General features: G+C 40.4%; 1 protein-coding gene across 1 annotated transcript in view; it reads left to right on the forward strand.

Annotated features, from left to right (window-relative positions):
- The window catches only part of Slc22a15 (solute carrier family 22 member 15), a 165008-nt gene that overhangs the window by 133190 nt on the left and 8502 nt on the right, over positions 1 to 23316 (forward strand). The window contains exons 14-17 of the mRNA XM_048814599.1: positions 404 to 533; positions 5198 to 5413; positions 8910 to 9050; positions 11564 to 11649. Of these exons, the coding sequence (XP_048670556.1) occupies positions 404 to 533; positions 5198 to 5413; positions 8910 to 9050; positions 11564 to 11649 (573 nt within the window). The remainder of the gene's footprint in view (positions 1 to 403; positions 534 to 5197; positions 5414 to 8909; positions 9051 to 11563; positions 11650 to 23316) is intronic.

Below are 23316 nucleotides of genomic sequence, written 5' to 3' on the forward strand. Positions count from 1 at the left end.
GCTTCCTCTGTGATAAAGATGGAGGCCCAGCATTCCAATCACCGTGTGGCCTAAAAACCTGCTCACCCACACACTTCCAAGACTCCGCCAGAGACTCAGGCAGACGTCAGTGTGAACACCCAATACCAAAAACATTTGGCCAAACCCTTAAAACTCATCCTGTGTACATGTGGTCTGTGTTCCTCTCTCCTTCCTCCATTTCCACTCACTTTCTGGCCTCTCTTTACCTTTCATCCTCGGAGGCTGAACATTGGTGTTGGTTTTTCTCTTCTTCTGTGCCTCTCACACTTTTCAGGCAAGGGCTGTCATCTCTCATGTGTACAGTTGGCTCTGGGACTTGGGGTTGGAAATGGGACTGTGGACCGGGCTTTCTCTGGTGACCTTTCTCTTTTCCCTGCATTAGGATCCATTGGCGGCCTCTTCTTTGCCGTTGGCATCGCCCAATATGCCCTGTTAGGATACTTCATCCGCTCCTGGAGAACCCTAGCCGTCCTGGTGAACCTGCAGGGGACGGTGGTCTTCCTCTTATCTTTGTAAGTAGCTCTTCTTCTCGAGAGTTTTAATTCAGTGAGCAGAAGGGATGTAAAAGAGGATGCAGGTCAGCACTTTGCGTACACTGACTTTGGGGAAGAACTGACCTCTGCAGGTGATCCAATCCTTGGCCGCTCCTGGGATGAGAGATGGATGCCGCTTAGTTAGTTCAGAATGCAGGTACCTCTGTTTAAGATGACCACTCAACATGCTGCCTTTAAACTTCAGATTGTTGGCATCGGGTACCAGTTGTTTTTTTTTTTTTTTTTTAACTCAATGCCTCAAGCTTAAAGATCTTCAGGCTGGATCAGACCATGGGCTAGGAGTGGCCCTGAGGTATGATACTGTGAGCCAAGTATTCAAGTCGAATGTGTATGCTAAGTGAACTAAGCCAGTCCCCCCAAAACCAAAGGCCAAATGTTCCCTCTGAGATGCAGATGCTGACTCAAAATAAGGGAGAGGAGGGCAGCATAGAAGTTCAATGGATTAGATAAAGGGGAATGAAGCGAAGGGAGGGGGAGGGGAATAGAAAGACAGTAGAATGAACTGGACATAACTCTCCTATGCTCATCTGTGAATACACAACCGGTGTAACTCCACATTCATGTGCAACCACAAGAATGGGGTCCTAATGAGAATAAGTTATACTCCACGTATGTATGATATGCCCAAATGCACTCTATTGTCACGTATATCTAAAAAAAAAAGTAGATTTAAAAAAAATATGTGGGGGAAAAATTGTGCAGTAGCAACTGTTTAACTTGAAGATGAGTCTCATTTCAGGGCCTATAAATGTGCACTCTGGAAGAGTCTCAGATGTGGGGGATGCCCTTAGGGTGCAGAGCAGTATAAGGCTGGCTCCCTGGTCATCGTGGGTTCTATAAATAACGGCCCAAAGTGTCACACTGTGACAGTGGTGGGCCACCAACACTAGCCCATTTCATCAGAAGTTTCAATGTGTCCTATCAAAGGTCTTTCTCACCTGACGGGTCCAATTTCTAAGTTTACTCATTAAAATCCTTGGCGTGAATGAGATTTTCATCCCATGGTACCAGCTTTCTTCTGTACCATAAAACGAGAGAGAGAGAGAGAGCGGTGGTAATATTTTAATTCAGGTGGCTCTTTCATTTAGTAACTCTTTACCCTGGTTCTAAGTTGATCTTTAATGGGGATCAAACTAAAATTTGCTCTCATATGCAGTAGTCATCGTTAACCTGGACTAAAGAAACAAAAATCATGAAAATTATTTAGTTATGTGAGTTAGAGTGAGGTAATTTAATTAGAAAGGGAAACCCAGCAGTATTTTATTAGCTTATATATTGTACATCTTCGAAAAACAATAAGTGGGTGCCTACTATAGTATGTTGATTTAGTAAGAACTCATGTAAATATTTATGAATGAATATGTTTCCAGCTATTTAAAGGAGCTCAGGCTTCCCCATGCAGTCTGGCTCTCTCCTCCAACAGTAGTGTGAAATCCGTGGATAATCTACACCATTCTGCTCTTCTTTTTCTGAGTGAATAGTCTGAGTTGGATTCTGCTAGTGCTAGCTAGGGGTATCTCCTCACCGGAAAATGAATTCAGGTCGAGAGCAGTAGAAAATAGAGGGAGGAAGACGCATGCAATTAGATATCTACTTACTCCATCAGTCCTGGAGCACCAGGCGTCCCACAGGTGGCCTCCCGTGTGTTTCCCGAGTTTCTCCTGAACTGTCGCTCAAACCCTCTGTTCAGGCCCACTATGCTCTGAGATATTGTCATCCAGCAAGCTTTTCTTGACCATCCCTCCTGCTCCAAGTTACTCTCTTTCTTTCCTGAATTCCCCAGCACATAACCCAGTCTCTTCAGGGGCCTTTTATTTCTGCCTCCTGCTGGAGCCCTGCCTCTCTCTGAACCAGGAGTCCTCAGACAGAAGCAGGCTCAGCTCCACAGTGCATTTCCCCCAGCCCCAGAGCCCAGGGCCTTCCACACAGTACAACCTTCCTGTCCATCGGACAGACACAGGCACAAAGATATCCATAGTGACTTTCACAATTGGCCGTCATCAACGTTATTTTAGAATCATATGTTGCTTGTTTACCAGAAACATTTTTACCTAGCTTAACATTTCCTTATTTTGCTGGGCGCAGTGGTGCACGCCTGTAATCTCAGCGGGCTTGGGAGGCTGAGGCAGGAGGATCGCAAGTTCAAAGTCAGCCTCAGCAATGGCGGGGCACTAAGCAACTTGGTGAGACCCTGTCTCTAAATAAAATACAAAATAGGGCTGGGGATGTGGCTTAGTCAGTGGCCAAGTGCCCCTGAGTTCAATTCCTGGGTTGAAAAAAAATTTTTTTTCCTTATTTTAAAAATATTTGAATCTAAGTAATTTTATTTTTTGCTGAAAATGGGTGCCTTCTTAATTTACAAAGATTTGCCATCTTTAAAGATAGTCACAGAACATTTTTTGAACAAAAGGAACGTTGCTGAATTAGCCTTTTAACTTTCAAGTGTGACCATGGCACAGGTAACCATGCCATCAGGAAGAGGGTAGTATGTTCAAAGATCTGCTTTTCCTTTTAAAAACATGTCTTACTGTTTTGTTTGTATAATCTGCATGTGTCCAAGCTCATACTCTCAAATATGTCCACAGCAAGTCAGTGACCCTTCGAAAAAGTGAGCTATTGGCCTCTGAAAATGCAGAGAAATATAAAGTACTAAATTTACACCATCAAGATAAAATTTTCCAAGTAGAAATAGTTAACTTGTTAACTCAGAGTTAAATTTCCAAAGCCTGAATGACTCACACATATTATCTTCAAAAATGCTTTTTACACTTTTAAAAATAATTTCTTATTGTTTATAAACAATTCTGAAAATACAGAGAGGCTTGGAAGAGAGGATGACTTAAATTCCCCAAAGATAATAACTGTGAATATTGTTGGTATATTTCCTGCCGGTTCTTTTTACTCCTTCCAAACCTGTATCATTTTAATTTTTATCATCTTTTAATTTCTCTACATAGTTTTCACAATCTTCTTCTTTAGTTCTTTTTCTTTGTATTTAGACTGATCAGTTAGTTTTACTCAGTAGCTCATACACTGGCCAGTTGATCCAACTTATCCAATCGGCAGATTAACATTCAACAGAACAATTATTCACTTGGTTATTTTCTTGCATGTCAGTAATAATCAAATGGCAATAAAGAAGTAAATAAAGGAATTTTACAAATTGTCAGAAATAGCCTTCATTTCTGCTTTTATTGACCATCAAGTGTTATGCATGAGTATTCTCTCCCTCAGTTGCAAAACTTCTAGGAAAATTCCTATTGTTTACAGTGTCTTTCCTCTCAGCACTTCTTATGGTTAATCTGAATAAAATGAAAACTTTTTTTTTCCCCTTCAGTGCTGGGGATTGAACCCAGGATATTGCACATATTAGGCAAGTGATCTATCACTAAGCTAAATCCTCAACCCCTGAAAATTCTTAATAAATGGTTATTGACAGAGTAGCCATCCATTAAGCTTTTAAATCCTATACTGTTTGTTGCCAATTCACCATCTTATTGAAAGGCACAGGAAATTCTAAAAAGCACCTTAAATACCTAATATTATTCACCCAAGTTTCATCTTTGGCGGAAAATGTCAAATTTGACGTAAATGACCTTGATGTTGTGTTTAGTAAACAAGGCTTCCACATTCCTACAGTGGCGTTGTTGTCTTTGAGAAGTTTTTGGAAAATATATTCATGATTGTGAAGAAGCAGAAAAGCTATGTAATATCGAAGTCTTGAAAGTGTGTAAGAAATATAATTATTTAACACTTTGTGGTTATATTAGAAAATAATTGTTGTTTTGTAACTAGAAGTGAACCTGAAAAATAACTTTTTTATTCTTTAAGGCTTATGTAAAGATCAAGAAGTTCCTCAGGATGAATTAAAGCTGGTGTGTTGGATGATTTAAATATTTTGAAACAGTAAACAGTCAAAAGTAGCTAAGATGTAACTGTTTCATTTTAAAAAAACCCATTTTTTTAGTTGTTGATAGACCTTTATTTTGTTTTATTTATATGCGATGGTGAGAATCGAACCCCATGCTTCACACATGCCAGGCAAGTGCGCTACCACTGAGCCCCAGCCCCAGCCTTCACTAACTGCTTCATTTTTATGTGTGGTCTTAAAATAATGTCTCCCTCATAAATTGCATATCATGATGTTAAAAACACTCCTTTTAAAAAAATTTGTTTTCCTAATGAGATAATAAAGATTTCTGTCTTCACGTAAAACTTTTTTAGAACTTAAAAAAACGCACTATCTCTTAACTCATAATTCTAACAACTCTTGTCCCCTGATCCATGCTTCATGAAGAATCTGCTTTATTCAACACTAAGGAATTGCCGTTCAGTTACTAAAATTGATTTAAAAATAAATGCAAGCTAGTTACCTTTATTATTGATATTTTGAAAACACACTCTAGGTTTTTGGTTGATAGACTGGGCCCCGCTAATATTGGTGTGAATGTTGAAAACAGCCCTTTCTCTCTTTCTCTCGTATGTCATCAGGAGAGTCAAGCTTTAAACCTAAGGCAGAATACAGCTGAGGTGAGGGACCTCGTGTTCTAGTGGGTGATTTGTGTCCTTCCTCTGCACGTGCACCTATATGAATACACAGCCTTTAATGACGTCTCTTTCAGATTCATTCCTGAATCACCTCGTTGGTTATACTCCCAGGGTCGACTGAGTGAGGCCGAAGAGGCACTCTACCTCATCGCCAGGAGGAACCGCAAGCTCAAGTGCACTTTCTCACTCACGCATCCTGCCAACAGGAGCTACAAGGAGACTGGAAGTTTCCTGGATCTGTTCCGTTACCGAGTCCTCTTAGGACACACCCTCATCCTGATGTTCATCTGGTAATCTCACATAAAGGGATGTTTTGTGGATCTTCAACCGAGGTTGGGTAATCTGTTCCTTCTTCAGGTTTATAGAAAGCTTTACCTCTTGACAGCAGGAGGTGGTTTTCCCGAAGACAGGACCTGTCCCTTAGCACCTGGTATGTCCCACTCAGCTCTGATTTTGCAGCCCCATCTCTGAAGCAGGAGATGATGGTGCCTGCTGGGCATCGTCCTAAATTTGAGTAAATAGAAACACATCTTTGCTCATGAGGCATTTAATGTGACTAGGTAAGCCCCACCCTCAAGAGAAAGAGGACTGGGTAAAGCCAGCAAGCTCAGCAGAAACTGAAGAGTTCTACCAGCACTTAACCTACCTTTGATTCTGGCACCAAGGGTGTTCCAGCAGTGCCCTGGGCCACATGTTGTGTGGCATTCCTGCTCACCCCCTCACTGAGGTGGGTGAAATGCTATCCCTTGTGTAGACGGGATCCCGGACAGTGGAAGTGAGGGATCCAAAGCCACGTGTCAGATCAGTGAACAAGATGATTAGTACTCTGTGCTCCTGATTTTCTGATTCCTTAGCTTATTCCCATGTCAAAATGCCTCTCAAAATGCTCTCAGTGTTAAAGTAAGTTCATTCAGTAGTTCAAGATGGTTCCACTTAAAGAAGGAAGGGTTAGAAAAGCAAAAAGTAGATGGGCACTACAATGTGTGTTTTGCACACGTGTTTTAATATTGGACATTCTGCCGGAATTTGTTTTAATTTGTATATTCTGCTATAAATTTGACCCTGTACTGGGCATGATTATTTTTTTTTAATTTTTTTTTTTTTTTAGTTGAAGATGGACACAATACCTTTATTTATTTGTATGTGGTGCTGAGAATCGAACCCAGTGCCTCACACATGCTAGGCAAGCGCTCTACCACTGGGCCACAACCCCAGCCCCTGGGCATGATTATTATACATCACAACTAAAGGATGGTTGTGCTGTTTATAAGCATTTGCCATGAAGGGTGCATAGAAACCCGCATTTTCATGGAAGAATAAAGAAAAGTGACTTTATATAAAAGCAGTTGTGTGTAGAAAGCTGAAAAGAAGAGTTGCTTGAGAATAAGAAGCTGAGAAGGTATTTTTCTGTATACTGATTCTCTTTTCTTACCCAGACACTGACTGCCCCCTGTATGGTCAGGGGCCAGGTCCTACCAACTGCTGCCTTCTCCACAGAACCAGCACAGTGTAGGGGTATCACAGATCCATAATGCTGAGTGAAAGATACAGCTTAGAAACATGAAAATCAAGAGAACCTTTGAAAATCAAATCTGGTTAACATCAAACCTGATTTGATGTTTACTTATTTAAAAGCAAATATTTATGAAGTCTGTTCAAGTTACTTGGGGCTCTATAGAACTCTGCATTTGTACATCACGTAGACAGTCAAACCCTCTGCATTGGAGGAAGCCCCTATTTGAAGATTTTTTACTGTTTTTTATTTTTGTTTAAGTTTTTTTTTTTTTTCTAGTTATATTAACTTCTAGATTCAGGCCTTTGCAAAATTAAAACAAACAGAAACCAAGCTAAGAGACAGGGAGCCTGTCCCGGTTTATTTTATTTCTTACACAGCCAAAGAAACTCTTCTCAAATAAACTTCTTCCCCCTGGGCTCAGAATGTTCAAAGATGCAATAATCGAGCCAGTGTCATTTGACATACTGCCATTCTTTTTGAGGATGTTGTAAAATTCGAAAATCTTTTCTGTGCCTCTGCCATTGAAGAAAGCCTTAACTAGGGAGTAAAATTATACCTCTGTGTTTAACATCTGTTCCTTTGCTTATTTCCTGTGATAGTGCCTTTTAAAATGGCTCTTCAATGCCCTAAATATACTGTTAAATATTATGCAAGGATCTTAAATTTTGTTTGGTGCACATAAAGAGGATTGAAATGATTTTAATAGCTGTAATTATGGATCCCAACGACCAAGTCTGCCATGAAGGCAACTTGCAGATGAGAGGCCCAGCCTCGGGGACTTGGGGATGATCAGGCCTTTCATACCTCATGTTCTCCTGTTCTCTTTCACTGCCAGCTTGTCACTAAATTCCCCTATTGTCCTGAACTGGTTTTGTTTATTCTTGTTCTGACTCAATACCATCCCAACTATGGCTAGAATCACTTCACTGGAATTTCTATCTTCAATGCAGTGTAGACACATTAACCCAGACAACCCACAAAGAACATTATGTGAGAGCAAGGTCTCTCCTACGGGTGGGAAGCATTTAAAAGGTATTTTAGAAAACTGCATGGATTTAAATTTGTTTAGCCTTTTGCTCACATGCGAGATGCCCAGAGTAAAAGAAAAGTGGGTAACTGAGTGTCCCTTTGCATCTGCATCTGTGATGTCCTGGCTACAGGACTGCTCATCTGCCTTCATGCACGAGGGAGAGGAGCAGGGTGCACTTGCTCCAGGGCTTCCTCTCTCCCTTCCTCCCCAGCCTTTTCTCCTTATATCTACCACAGCCTATTAATAGGCCAGGGCACTTGGCCCCTTTCTCTGTTTTATTGCTTACATAGCAATTTATGGCTTACAAAATATATTCAGATACTAGTAAAGCCCAGTTTCAGTTTTTTAAATTTGTTCTGTTTTATTTTTATTTTAATAATACAGTCTGCTAGGCACAAAAGTTCCTATTACCATCTTTGCTATTTGGAGCTTCAGGTTGGCACTCTGATTGGCCAAACTCCTTAGCTTTTTAGTTCCCAACTGCAGGGATACTTGGTGCCTAGCACAATGCCTGCCATCTAAGGAGATACTCCCTATTTCAGAAATGATATACATCAATAAATTAGTAGCTTTTCAAAGGCTTTTCCCCAGTTGATCCTTCTGGAGGATCCTGCCTCTGCTGTGACCCCTGAATTTTCTCGCCTGTTCTAAGTCTTTAGCATGTGCACCTGCTGAATGCAAGAAGAGTTAATACCCGGGGTAGGAAATTCCTATATCCCAGTGGGGTGGAGTGCCTGACATTTCTGGCCTACAGGTGACCCACTGAAAATCCATCACTTCTCAGTTCATACTCTCCAACCATCCTTTGTTGATTTTTCTCCATGGGAAGACTTTTCCAGAGTCATTCTGATAATATCACAAAACCAGCCTTAGGCAAGTGTTCCATACATTGTTGAATTAAATGAAGGAAGAATGGGGTCATTGTTTTCTACTCAATGCAAAAATGCTTGAGAAAGCACAAACAATATCTTTCCTCTTGCAGGAGCTAGGCCTCCATTTGCTTTATATAGTAAATAGACATAAATCATTTCCAAAGCCCCATCATGTTTTTGTTCTTTCCTAAGATAGAAATTTACGTGAAGACAGGAAGCTTCGCAGGAGAGTCAATCTTTTTGCATGCAGCAGTTTGCATTATATTGAACCAATTCTATTTTAATCTTCTCCAGCAAACTTTGACATGTTTTCTGTTGTCTTGTCTTTCACTTTCCTGGTCCTTTGACACCCACCCCCCAAACTGCAGGTTCGTGTGCAGCTTGGTGTATTATGGCCTCACTCTGAGCGCAGGTGATCTAGGTGGAAGTATTTATGCCAACCTGGCCCTGTCTGGCCTCATAGAGATTCCGTCCTACCCTCTGTGCATCTACTTGATTAACCAAAAATGGTGAGTATGGATGAACATGAAGTGCACGGGTGGCACACTTACTTGCTTATATACATACATACCTAGATATTATCATTTTTTTCTCTGTAGACAGTATCTGCTAATCACTGTGGTGATTAAAGTTTCTTTCAGGCCAAATGCATTTAGAATACGTTTTTTGGTGCAATACTTTAGATTCATATGTGTGAGTTTTTATATAAGGCTTTAATGCTTTATTGAAGACACCACAAGATGAGGGATTTTAGGAGTCTCTAAGTACATTGTTAGGCCCAAGAGATGGGGTTATCAATATAGCATAGAATTTCATCGACCCAATTCATAGTATTTATAAGGTTTTGTAAGTAGGAAGAAGAGTGAGGGAACTAGAAAGAATTTTCTTACCTCTTAAGACCCACTTTGTTGAGAGGAAGAAAAAATACCATCCTGCTCTTGCTACTTATGGTCAGTGGGCACAACTTTGAAATATATTTAAAAAGTTATCATGGAGCTCCCTTTCCTTGGGTTTTGTAAGATAATTTCTATTATTTAGCCCCTGACCACAGCAACTAAAACCCTTTTTCTGTTTGATCTAGGAATCATTTGGATTGTACCGTTTCTCATTCTCTGAGAATTATCATTGTAACTAAAATCGGGGTTGGCACTGCCCTGATGCTGTTGTCATGATGTCTACAAAACTGTGAAGGGCAGGTCTGGGTCTGTTCGGTTGGATACTTTTCTCATAGGTAGCATTCCAGATACCTGGGCTGACTCCTGCTGGTGACTGCAGCTTACTTTCGCATGCTGAGGAGTCTTTCCCTAGCACCCCCGGTTTTATCACATGCGCCCCCCTGTGCTGCTGTAGCTTCCTGTGCATGCCTGGCAACCACTGAGTGTTACAAGGAAGCTGTCCATGGGCATGTCCTATGTCTTTGCAATCACTAGGGCCTGTCATGGTACATGTCACTTGAAAGACACTCAATACTGGCCGTTACATTAAGCAAAATGACCGGGAAAAGAAGACTAAAGACCCTTCCAATTTCCCAGCAACTTCCACCCAGAGCCAGGATTTAAATCTGAAGCAAAGGGAAGGATGCTGCCTTTGGGGTCAGGCAGACCCGAATTCATCTGTTGTTAGCTTTATGACTTTGGCAAGTTCCCTCACTGAGCCCCCACTGTATTCATTCTCACACTAGGTATTATAAAATCCCCCTGGAAAAACTGTTATCAAAATTACAATGTTGACATTCTTAGCAGGGTACCCAGTATGTTCTAAGTAAATCCCCCACATTCTGGTCAGTAATTTACACAATGCTCCTAGATGCATATTCCCTTTTTACCTCTATGGGAAAGGTAGCCAAAGTTCAGATACATTAAAGTTAGTTTTAGAAACATGATGTGATTTGTCTACTAGATAATTATCTACTAGATAATGGATTTGTGGTGTGAAACAAACAGATAATGGAGCCAGAGATTACAAGAGACACTTCTAATGAACTTGGAGTTCATGGCACAAAATTAAAAAAAAAAAAAAAGACTCAGGTTTTCACTGTCTTTCCAGAAATGAATAAAGTAAGAGGAGAAAGGTGAAATTTTTTATAAATAGATAAAGGCCATACAATAAGTAGAGCTAATAGATCTACAACACACAGCCTAAACAAATAGCCACATTTAAAATCTAATTTTGATTCTTGTGTACCTAAAACAATTGACTTTGTGTAGGTATCTATTTTCTGCTTAATCTCTCTCTCTTTCTCTCTCTCTCTGACAATATGTGTGTTCTGTGTGTAAAATATGTCAGCTCATCTGTCTATTTTTAATTTAGACAAAAACATGGTGGAGGAAGATCAGTAGTGAAAGAAACCATGAGAGAGAAGAGGGAAGGGAATGGGAAAATACTGGGGAATGATATTGGGCAAGTTACATTGGTATACTGTGTGCATGGACCACTACATAACAATAAATCCCACCATTATACCTAACTATGGTGCGCCAATAAAAAATATGGGAAAAAAAAGAAAAGGGAGGCATAATATCTTACTTCCAAGACTAAAGCTCTTATTTGAAAGTGATTTTAAGGTGTTCATTACATTGCACTTAATTCTAACCCACGAACAAGACATTTTTTTCATTTGCATTTTGAAGAGAAAGAGACTTTTCAAAACATTGTTTAAAATTGTTAGTTAAATAAGATTAAGGTAACCAGAAAATGAAACGAAATAAAACATTTCGTTTTCTTTTTCAGTTTCGTTCTCCAGAGGATGAAGAATGTAATTGTGTGCCTATGGTTTTATTATTGGGATTATATAAGATAATATGTGGAGAACATTTAAAATAGCACCTAGAACATAGTAGACACTCGTGGAAATAGAATGATTCTATGTCCTTCCTGTTCTGTGTCCCCAGCAGACTCACATTTGCCACCCACTCCTTTAAAAGAGTTGAAACTGAGGACATTTAGATAGGAAAATTGGGAGGAAGGAGCAGATGGATTTATAAGATTCTTAAGAGAAACGTGTGATTTTTCTATTATTTAGGTTTGGTCGGAAACGGACATTAGCAACATTTCTGTGCCTAGGAGGACTGGCTTGTCTTATTGTAATGTTTCTTCCAGAAAAGAAAGGTATGCCTTTCAAATTTCTACAAGGGTTTTGAACAGCACTTTTATTACAATGAATCTCAATATAGTAGAGAGATTACCATATGCCATGCTTCATTTCTGTGATTGCATATTATTTAGCAATTGTGTAGGGTATAATGGGCCAGATTCTTTCCATTCCCTAAACTATTCTCTGGGTGAATAATGTGCTTAGAGGTGCACTATTAATTCTCTCAGGCTATTAAGCTACCATCTGGGGTGTCTGGGATGCAGTACTGGTGATGTGAGAGTTGTTTATTTGATGAGGAGGAGGACCGGTTAGTTCTGCACAGAAAGAAACTCCATCCAAGGCTGCAAATTACACTCACTCCAGCCAGTCACGAGACTGGAGATTGGAGACAACAGTTCTCAAAGGTGGCTTTGATTTCTCAGTTTCTCTGTCAGTATACCCCAATAATAATAACAACACAATAACCCCAAGAGTAATAGTCCCTGTTGGTCACAATGAATATGCTCTTGGTCTTTTGTGAAGGGTGCATATGACACCTTCAGGACCCTGTTGTATTTTCTATATTCATAGCTTTGCTATGCAGACACAACTGCAAAAAAAATGTCCCTTAGCCTCTTCATCTAACCTGATTACTGCCTCGATATAGAAATTCTGTGGATACTGCAGATTTTTTTTTCTTTCTTTTCGTCTTTTTTTAGGCTGGGAATGGGGTAGGGCAGCTTGCACACCTGAGGCATGCCAGTTACTGGGAACTGTGGTTTTAGCTGCAGTTTTCCATAAGTACTAGTGGGTCCTAACAACTCTCTTTTGTGGTGCTTATGGTATAACCAAAGCCCTGTTTGGGGGGGGGGGCGCTTTTGGATTTTGACAGGGCTATATTCTAGAGCTTGCACTCCACCTAGGAATGATTATGAGATGGTTTGACAGAAAGTTTTGACAGCTACTGGAAGTGCATGGAGAAGTCATTTCACCATCGGAGCCTATCATGTATAAAATGCTCCTTTCGTAAATTGCTTCTCCTTGAACTTGGGTTGTGCTATTGTCTCACAGAGAGGCCTGCAAAGCTGCCTCTTCTCCTTGTTCTCTGTTCCTACTCTGCTCTAGGTCACCAGTGGAAGGTCTGAGCCTTGACTCCAGAGTGCAGGTTGTTTGAGATTTTATGCAGTGTTTAGAGCAGCCTAACAGTGGTTTTCATGAAATCAAGGAAACTAGAGAATTCAGTCATTTTGCCCATTTCTTAACATCTAGCCAAACCAGTGCCTCTGTCCGTGTCAGGTTGAGGGGATACTCTTCAGCCCTGCTGGGGGCTGTCGGAACTAGGTGCCCTGTTCTGTTTATTTGGGGCAAGAACTGATGGGTTTCAAATCACTGTAGCCTTCTGCTCAGCAGTTTGTTTGGGGGAGGTACCTTGGGAACTCAGTTGTCTCAGACCTGCAACAGCCTGGTGTTCCATTTATCACTTCATAGAGGAAAACATTTCCTTGTTAGTGTAAACACACCTGTAACCGGCACACTTCCAAGAGCCAAGCCAGTCAGTGTCTTTCTCCCTCCCACTTCTTTGCACTCTGTAGGTAATCCACCCTCTAGGACTGGCCCTTTCTTGAAATTATCTCTTATTTTAAATAACAAAACAAAAATCCAAGGTGAAGGCAGATGACTAGTCTCCCCTCTCTGCTCTGCTCCAGTCTGTTTTAAGAAAGCCATGTGAACCCTTTGTTGGTCACACCCATTGGTGGACACCGAGTGAGAAACAGTGTAGCAGAGTGTCTTTTATGGGCTATTCAGGTGCCGCAGGAATATGATGCCTCTATTATACTCAGGAAAAGTAGATATCCAGTCTATTTTTGAAGATTTTTCTGGGGAAGAAATTCTGTAATGTCCCTTATTGAATTATTTCTATTTTTAATAACCATTACTGTTAAAATTATCCTCTTCCACTACACTTGAGCCCATTTCCTTTCACTTGATTCATCACTGGAGATGGAGAACAGATGGTCACCTTTTTTTTTTTTCCCTGCATAATCCTTTCTTTATTTGCAGAGTCCTCTAGCTAGGCCTGAATCTTCTTTGAGCTAAAAAAAATTTTTTTCTTTAAGCTTTCTTTAAATCATTCATATTTACTCTTGAAAATATGCTGTCTGCTATCTTTTAATCTGTCTTTTAAAGTTTTAGCTACATGTTCTGAAAATTTTGATAAATACATATGATGAAAAAGAGTCAGCAGTTTTGGGGGCTGGAGTTGTAGCTCAGTGGTAGAGTGCTTGCCCCTCATGCGTGAGGCCCTGGGCTCAATCCTCAGCAGTTTTAGCACTTTTAACAGTTCTGTTAACCAGTTTTAACAGTTCTGTTAGCGTCTTCTGTGACTGGGAGACATTTATTTTTCTCACTGCTTCTAGTGCTCATTTACCCTCACCTTTCCCCACCAAATATGCCTACATTCTCTCTTTTCTGCCAACTCAGCCTTCTCTGTCAATCAGCTTCTTTTTAGCGGGTGTGCATGATGGTGGTACTGTATGTCTAAGGTATTTGTGGATTCAGTGACAGTATATCTGCAGGGGAGACAATAAGTGAGCTAAAAAGTAAATTGTCTGGCATTTTGCGAACTGTGGTTCATAATGACAAGGTGATCATCCCTAATCCAAACATTTGAAATTTGAAATGCTCCAGAATCTGACACTTTTGAGGACTGACATGCCACAAGTGAAAAATTCCACACTGACCTCTTTGTAATGAACTATGTTCGAAATACATATGATTTTCATAAAAATATTGTATAAAATTATCTTTAAGGTATAAGATGTATATGAAACACAAAACTTGGGTCCATCTCCAAGATATCTCATTATGCACATGTAAATATTCCAAAATCAATTAAAAAAAAAACACCTTGAAATACTTCTGATTCCAAGCATTTCAGATAAGGGATGCTCAGCCTATACTAGACAAGTTCCTTACCAGGTATATTCTTTCATATTGATTAGCCTCCAAATAAATGTTCTTGTCTAGGAATAATATTAGCTAATATTAGCAGGTAGTCACTAATTTTTTTCCCAAGATGGGTCAGCAGATATTTTACCTGATCTGTGTTCTTCTTTGTAGGATCCTGAGTGTGTTAGCTTTCTGTCACTGTGTAAAAAAAAAAAGAAAGAAAGAAAAAGAGAGAAAGAGGAAGAGTGAGGGAGGGGGAGGGGGAAATAAAAGAAAAAACAAAATGAGAAAAACGATTTAAAAGGAGGAAAGATTTATTTTCACCCAGAGTTTCAGAGATTTCCATCATGGTCACTTGGTTCTATGACTTTGGACCTGAGATAAGGCTAAACATCATGACAGAGAGTATGTAGTGGATCCAAGCTTTTCACCTCATGGCTATTGGAAGAGAGAGAGGAAGACAGACAGATAGACAAACAGACAGAAAAGGGGCTGGGAACAAGATATATCCTTCAGGGTCCCCAGTGATCTACTTCCTTCAACTAGGGCCCAGGTCCTAGAGTCTCTACCGGCTCTCAACAGTGCTGCCAGCTGGGAACCAAGCTTTCCATGCATGGCATTTGGGGGGGGGGGCATTCCAAATCCAAACTAGAACATTCTACCCCCGTCCCCAAAGTTTCATGCTTATCTCACAATGCAAAATGCCTTGGGTCCACCTTCAAGGGTCCCCCATAGTCACCAACATTGTAGCATTGCTCAGAAGTCCAAGTCCAGTCTCCTCTGAGACTCGAGATAAACTCCTAGCTGTGAGTCCTTGTAAAAATCAAAAAACAATTTTTTTTTCACAGTGCTGGGGATTGAACCCAGGGCCTTGTGCATGCAAGCAAGCACTCTACCAACTGAGCCGTGTGTGTGTGTGTGTGTGTGTGTGTGTATTCTTTTATTTGCTATATATAATATATTCTTTAAAAAGAAAGTTCTGAAATGACTATGTACATTATATATAACAATTTGTTTTTGATAATTGGGATAAGGTAGATAAATGATCTACAAGGTTCTTTCTTATTATATTTAAGTGCTATTAAAAACAATGTGTTTGAGAAACTCTGCCCTCAAGCCTAGCTAGATTCACATCCAGGTTTTTGTTAAGAGCGACCATTGATGGCGTCTGTGGGCAAGAAAGACATTGTGGGGAGGCCCTGGTTCAGCCATCTCTCAGGTGAGGTCTCCTTCAGTTTGTTGCGCGAGAGCCTATTCTCTAGCTGGAGGGCATTCCATCTTCCTAGGAGGTGGGACAACACCTGGGGGCTCCTCGAGTTTACCATGTAAGCCCTGGATATTTTCTGTTTTCCTGAATTCTTGCCTTAGTAACAAACAGCTACTACCCTCAAGGCTTTTAAATAACATCATATTTCTCATGGAAAATAATAAAACACTATGATCAATGACAAAAAAAATTAAAAAGCAAGTTAAATACTTTCAACATGCAATCGTGGGATGGGCACAGGATCAACTTCTCATTCTTACAGGAAAGAATAGTGGAGTAGAGAGGAGGGAGGGACCAAAGCGAGACTGAAACCCCAGCAGGGCAAGCATTAAATCCTGTAGCTCTGGGTCCAATACCTAGGGCACATGGTAGCGAGATATGGACCCCAACAGTCTAGGGCAACCTCACCCCCTGAGTCCTTGCTGTTTGAAACCCATATAGACTCTTTCCTAGACTGACTTTTCATGCTGCCAACAGCTTCCCATGGTGGGTTTTTGACGTTCCTGGCAACTCTTCACTTCCTAGGGTCTCCAATGCAGTTTTTGCATCACTCTCAATGGCATAGCACATTGCCCTCCCGGGGGCTTCCGGCCCCTGCACCAGCTCTGCTGCACACTGTCTGAGCTCCCAAGTCTTTCTCTGAAATCCAGGTAGAAGTCTCTGTGACCCCACAACTCTTACATTCGGTATGCCTGAAAAACCAGCAGCAGCCAGGCCCTCTTGGACCACAGCTGCAGTAGCCTCTGGGCGACTGGATGGCTGAACACAGTGGAATTAATCCTAGGGAGATAGCTTCCTAGGCAGCCCTGGGGGAGCAGGACTCTCTTCTCAAACCAATGTCTTTCAAACACATTGGTGGAGTCTGGCAAATTCTTGAGATGTCCTCAAGGTATCTTTCCAATTTCCCCAATGCAAAGTTCTTGGTTTCTGATATCTTCAGCATCCACACCCTCTTCAACTCCAGTTTTACTCGCCCAAACTGCAAGTTTTTAAAATCTTCTTGCTCTGCCTTTTGTTCCCAATTTTCTGCGTAAATCTGTCTGAAAGCAGCCAGCAAATACCCAAACCACAGCCTAAATGTTGTGCTGCCTTGAAATTTTCTCCACCAGGTTAATTACTAGCTCACCCACACAGAGTCTTAGGGCATGATCAAAATATAAACAAGTTTTTTTTTTTTTTTGTCAGAATGTAACACAAATGGCCTAGAGTTCAGTTCCATAGAGTCCCCAAATTTCCACCTGAAAGCTGACAAACGCGCAGCCTTCACGGTCTGTGTTCTTTCCAGTCTTCTGAGCTTACACCTGCTTACGAAATTCTAAGGTTTCTTTAGCCTGCTTCTTTAGAAATTTTCAAACTCTACCCACAATCCAGTTTCAAATACTTCATGGTCAAGTACAGTCATGACAATGATGCCACTTCTAGGCACCCGTTTTCTGTGTTAGTCAGCTTTCCATCACTGTGACAAAATATCTGAGACAAGCAACTAAAAGGAGCAAGGATACATTTTGGCTCACAGTTTCGGAGGTTTCAGTCCACAGTCTCTTGATTTTATCACTTTGGGCCTAAGGCAAGGATGAACATCAAGGCAGAGAGCTTGTGGTGAATCCAAATTGCTCAACTCGTGGTGGCCAGAAAGGAGAGAGTGAGAGCGAGAGCGAGAGAGAGAGAGGAGGGGGACTTGAGACAAAATAATATACCCTTCATGCATACACCTCCAGTGACCTACTTTCTTCAGCTAGGCCATATCCCCTAAAATTTCTACCACGTTCCAGTGCCACCAGCTAGGGACTAAGCTTTCAAGGCATCAAGGACATGAGCCTTTGAGGGACATTCCAGATTCAAACTATAACACTAAGCTTCTTCTGAGGATTCTTTGTTCTGAATTCTTTAATGTCTGTGATGTTCATGAATAGCATCTACTTCCTGGCCTCAAAGAGCCTACAATGTAATAAGGGAAATAACTAATCCAATAGTAACAATAACAGAGACAGTCCCAGAGGAGAACTAACAGCAAATGCGATGGGAACTTGAACCTTGGGCCATCATAATAATGAATCAGCTGTGTTCCTGCTTTAAACAACTGTAACATCAGACCAAAAATACTTAATTATTTAATAAATGTTGGTTTTTCAGATATTGGACCACAGACTGCAAGTGACAGTGAGCCCTGAGTGTCCTAGCCCAGGTTTCCAAGACACAGTGCGGGGAAGGACTACAGTAAATCCTAGTAAATTCTTACTGAACTGTAGAGAGATTGACTGAAGCTTGTGGTTGCCAAAATGGTTAAAGTTTACTGGGAAAACTGGGTGCAGCGGCTCACAACTGTAATCCCAGCAGCTCAGGAGGAGGTAGGAAGATCTGCGTTCAAAGCCAACCTCAGCAATTTAGTGAGACCCTAAGCAACTTGGCAAGACCCTGTCTCAAAAGACAATACAAAGAGGGCTGGGAATGGGAATGTGATGCCCCTGGGTTCAATCCCTGATACCAAAAAAAAAAAAAAAAAAAAAAAAATTACTGGGAGCAATACTGGAGAGAAGTAAGATACACCAAGGAATACACAAAGAAGACCTCCAGAGATCTGCAGAAGGAACCTCTAAGTTTATCTGCTTACTGATCTTTGCATTCACTGAGATGAAGTCCTAAGGCCAGGGGAGGACACCAGACAGGGGCAAGCACAACAGTCCCTGGAACACAGAGCCATGAATGCTTTGGGTTCTCTTTAGCCAGACATTAAGTATTCGACCTGCTGGGTCAAAACAACCCTAAACTACAGACTGTTCTGATTCCAATTAACTTAAGTGCATCAGAGAACAAAGACCAAACAATATTTAAAGGACTACAATTAACTCCAGCACCCAGCAGTGTGACATTCACAAGTGTGTGGCCTCCAGTCAGAATTACCAGGCATGCATGTAAGCGGGGAAATACCTCCACGCTAGAAGAAAAATCAACAGAAACAAATCTAGAAGTGGCACAGATGATAGAACAAGGAGATAAGAACATTAAAACAGTTATTATAGGTATGCTTCATACATTTTAAAAAATACAGGAAAACATAATCAGAATGAGCAGGGAAATTGAAGCCATAAAATGCATGCCCTTGTAGAGGTAAAACATAAGATATATGGAAAAAATACAGTAGATGAGACTAACAGCATATTAGAAACTACAGAAGAAAAGATTGTTGAATTTAAAGATGTGACTGAAACTAAAAATTAATGATTGAATAAAAAAGCATTCATTTAAAAAGGCTGTCTTTTCTCCAGCATGTATTTTTGACACCTTTGTCAAGTATCAGATGGTTGTAAATATGTGGGTTTGTCTCTGTGTCTTCTATTCTATTCCATTGGTCTTCATGTCGTTTTTTTGATGCTAATACCATGCTGCTTTTGCTACTCTAGCTCTGTAGTATAATTTGAGATCAGGGATGGTGATGCCTCCTGCATTATTTTCTTATTCAGAATTGTTTGGGCTATTCTGGGTTTCTTATTCTTCCAAATGAATTTAAGGACTGATTTTTCTGTGAAGAATTCTGGGAATAATTTCACTGGTATTTTGATGGGGACTGCATGTTATCTGTACATTGCTTTTGGTAGTATGGCCTTTTTGACAATATTAATTCTGCCTGTCCATAACTATCTCCTGTGGTCTACTTAAGTTTTTTTCTTGGTGTTCTATAGTTTTTATGGTAGAGATCTTTCATCTCCTTGATTAGATTAATTCCCGAGTATTTTATTTTAGGTTATTGTGAAAGGGATGATTTTCCTGATTTCTTTCTCAGCTGAATCATTGTTCAATGATGCTGGGAAAACTAGATATTCATACATAAAAGAATAAAATGAGTTTTATCCCTCACTGAGCACAAAAGTTAACTAGAAATAGATCAAAGACTTAGGAATTAGACCAGAAATGTTTCAAAGCTAGAAGAAAACAAAGGGTAACACTCAGTTACACAGGTGTTGGTACTGACTTCCTCAACAAGACCCCTGAGGCTCAAGAAATAAAACCAAGAATCAGTAAGTGGGATGCCATCAATTAGAAAGCATCTATGCAACAAAGGAAATGATTAAGGGACTGAAGAGAGAGCCTATGGAATGGGAAAAATTATAATTTCCAGCTACTCCTCTACCAGGAGAGTAATATCCAGAATACATAAAGAACCCAAAAGATTCAATGCCTCCCCCCCCCAAAAAAAAAACAATGACCCAATCAACAAATGGGGAAAAGAACTAAACAGAAAATTCTCAAAAGAAGAAATACAAATGGCCAACAAATATGTGAAAAAATGTTCAACATCTCATTTTGAAATGCAAATCAAAACCATTCTAAGATTTCCTCTCACTCCTGACAGAGTGGCAATTATCAAGAACACAAATAATAATAAGTCCTGGTGAGGGTGTGGGGGAAAAGGTACACCAACAATGGTTGGTGGGATTGCAAATTAGTAGAACCATTCTGGAAAAAAATGTGGAAATTCCTCAAAAAACTAAGAATGGAACTACCACATTACCCAGCTATCCCACCCCTCAGTATTTATCCAAAAGAATTAAAATCAGGGGCTGGGGATGTGGCTCAAGTGGTAGTGTGCTCACTTAGCATGCGTGAGGCACTGGGTTTGATTCTCAGCACCACATAAAAATAAAATAAAGATGTTGTGTCCACCTAAAACTAAAAAAAATAAATATTAAAAAAAAAGAACTAAAATCAGCATACTATAGTGGTATAGCTGCTTCAGTGTTTAAAGTCGCACAATTCACAATAGCCAAATTTTGGAATCAACCCAGATGCCCATTAATAGATGAATGGATCAAGAAAATGTGATCTATATACACAATGGAGCTTTACTCAGCCACAGAAAAGAATGGAATTATGGCATTTGCCACTAAATATATGGAAATGGAGAAAAACATGCTACATAAAATAAGTGGGAAAAAAAAGAAAGAAAGCCAAAGACCAGCAAAAGGGATTGTGGCTTTTTCTCCAGCCTGTGAATTATAATAGATGACTGGTAGCTATCTTAAAGATTTTAAACATATAAGCAATCAAAATTTTGCTTATAATCATCTGGTCAATGAACTAAATGAGTAAGCTATCTTAAAGATTTTAAACATATAAGCAATCAAAATTTTGCTTATAATCATCTGGTCAATGAACCAAATGAGTAAGCTGAATTTTTCCTATTTTGCATTAGTTAAAGTCCTATAACATATTGGCACATTTTGTTCTGGTGACCCAAAAGGGCTCTCAGAGAACTAGTTATGAAAATGAGGTCCTCAGTACTTGCATTATTAGAATGAATTTCTAACCTCACTGAGTTCAGGACTTTGAAAGATATATAAGTGCTTGGGGAATCCCCTTTTTAAAAAAAGGTATTTTCACCTTAATTTTTTCCTTTTAATTACTCTTTTCCTAAACCATTACTTTGGACATGGATTAGGGACAGCCAGTCATATCTGATGTTCTGTCACCCAGGTGAGGAATCCAGGGGAACACCCGGTGGCTGCAAGCCTTCCTGAGCTAAGCCAACAGCCCTACAGCTGCACAGGCAGGATCCGATACACAGAGATGTCTGGAGTTGACACAGCTACTTTGAGGAAGAAGCAAATTCCCCCTGGTTCAAGTAATGAGTGCAGATCTGTTGGCGGGAACATAGGAGAGAAGTTTCGAGCAGCAGATGGGGTGTGAGACTGATGGGGGTACTCTGTGGGCGAGTGGCTATAGCCAGGCTCCCCAGATGTGCCACAGCTGAAGGTGTCCTGAGCCTCACACAGGAGTCTTCTTCAAGCTTTGGATCTTGTGTGTGAGTGTTCAGAAATAAAGTTTCTGTGTTCCACCACTGGAATTTAAATTTCAGGACAGTAGTCCTTTTTGTGGGTTGTTAAAGATGTTGTCAAGTGCCTGTGTGAGGTCGGAAAGATGACATCCCCTGAATGGAAACCCGTTTCAAAAATTATTTGTAGCCAAGCAGATGTGCATATTTTTTCTTGCTTCAGTAGCACCAAATACCTTTTTGTGACCCAGTTTTCTGGAAGACAGTGGTAAATTTAATTTGCCCTCATTCTTGGCTTCAATTAGATCTTCAAAAGTCCATAAACAGGTCTTTGGGTAAATGCAGAAGGGCCTGATTCTTCTTCCCCCAAGACCTTGTATCTTAAAAATACCGACTATTTAAAAGAGCTAACATCTTTTCCTAAAGATCCTGGCAGAAGAGGAAAAAACAGCCCCAGATGGTCAAATGGGGCAGAGGGGCCACTGTATCAGGATTCCACGTTAAAGTCGATAAAGATTTATTTCAGTCAATCAGGGAAAGTGAAACTTATTTTTTGGAGCAAGGCATATTATAAACCTTCCTCCCAGGAAGTTGGGAGAACATGAACTCTCATAGTCCTACCACTTGTCAGTGCAATAAATGTTTAATGAACAACAATATACCTAGTCCTAGGCACATGCTGAGGAAAAGAAGCGAGATTCCAATGTTAGCCCGAGGTGACTCAAAAAATATATTTTGGACTGGCGAGATGAAAAAGTAAGTAACCACAAGGTAGTCTCTGAGGCACAGCCACAGAATGAATCAGAAGGTAGGGACGGTGGAGGTCAAAGGATGGAGAGAATATTTTATTGGAGCCATTTAAGAGAAGAGTGGTTTATAGGAGCCACACAGTCCCAAGCAAGGGAACAAGGGTGCTCCACTGGGCAGAAATGTCAAGGAGAACTCGAAGCAATTACCTGTGGTGATTATAACATTGCTATTGACCTTCCAGAGTAGGAACTTCAGGAGGGGATGCTACTGGAAACAGATGGCTGTGTGTTTTAGAGCAGGTGCATTTGAGGATATGGAATGGTGGCTACTCGGTGGTGACATTTTGATAGGGAAAAAATCATTTCTTCCCAGAAGGAAAAAAAATTACTATTTGGAAGATAGAAGCAAATGGATTATAGGAGGGGAGAGGTTAAATTTGTTTGACAGGCAATAATTAAATGGTAGACTCTCAGAGAGCATAATGTTAATAAAGAGAAGAACCAGGCTAATTGATAATATACTTGATAAGAAAATGAACTGGCATAAGATGTTTTTGCATTTTATGCAAAAATAAAACATTAAGGAACTTAAATGCCATTATTGATTCAAGTAAGAAGATGGGGAAAAGGAAAGATTAGAAGTCTTTCCATATTTTGTCTCTCGTGTCCTTTAAAGAACATTAGTGTCCTCTATCTTCTAGTGATGAAGATATCTTCTCGCTTGAACACTTCTATAATTTGGATCTTGAATCTTGCCCAAAGGTCCATATGCCTGGGGCACTGTTGGGGAAAGGTGGAACCTTTAGGATGGGGGGCCTAGTGGGAGGAGGTTAGCTCACTGGGGACATGCCCTTAAAGGGCACATTCAGGCTCCTACCACTCCTCTTTCCTGCTGCTAAGAGGTGAGCAGCTTTGCTCCTCCATGAAGTACTGCCTGGCCACAGGGTCAACTGATCATGGCCTAAAA

Source organism: Marmota marmota, unplaced genomic scaffold, assembly GCF_001458135.2.
Source record: "Marmota marmota marmota unplaced genomic scaffold, marMar, whole genome shotgun sequence".
Lineage (NCBI taxonomy): Eukaryota > Metazoa > Chordata > Mammalia > Rodentia > Sciuridae > Marmota > Marmota marmota.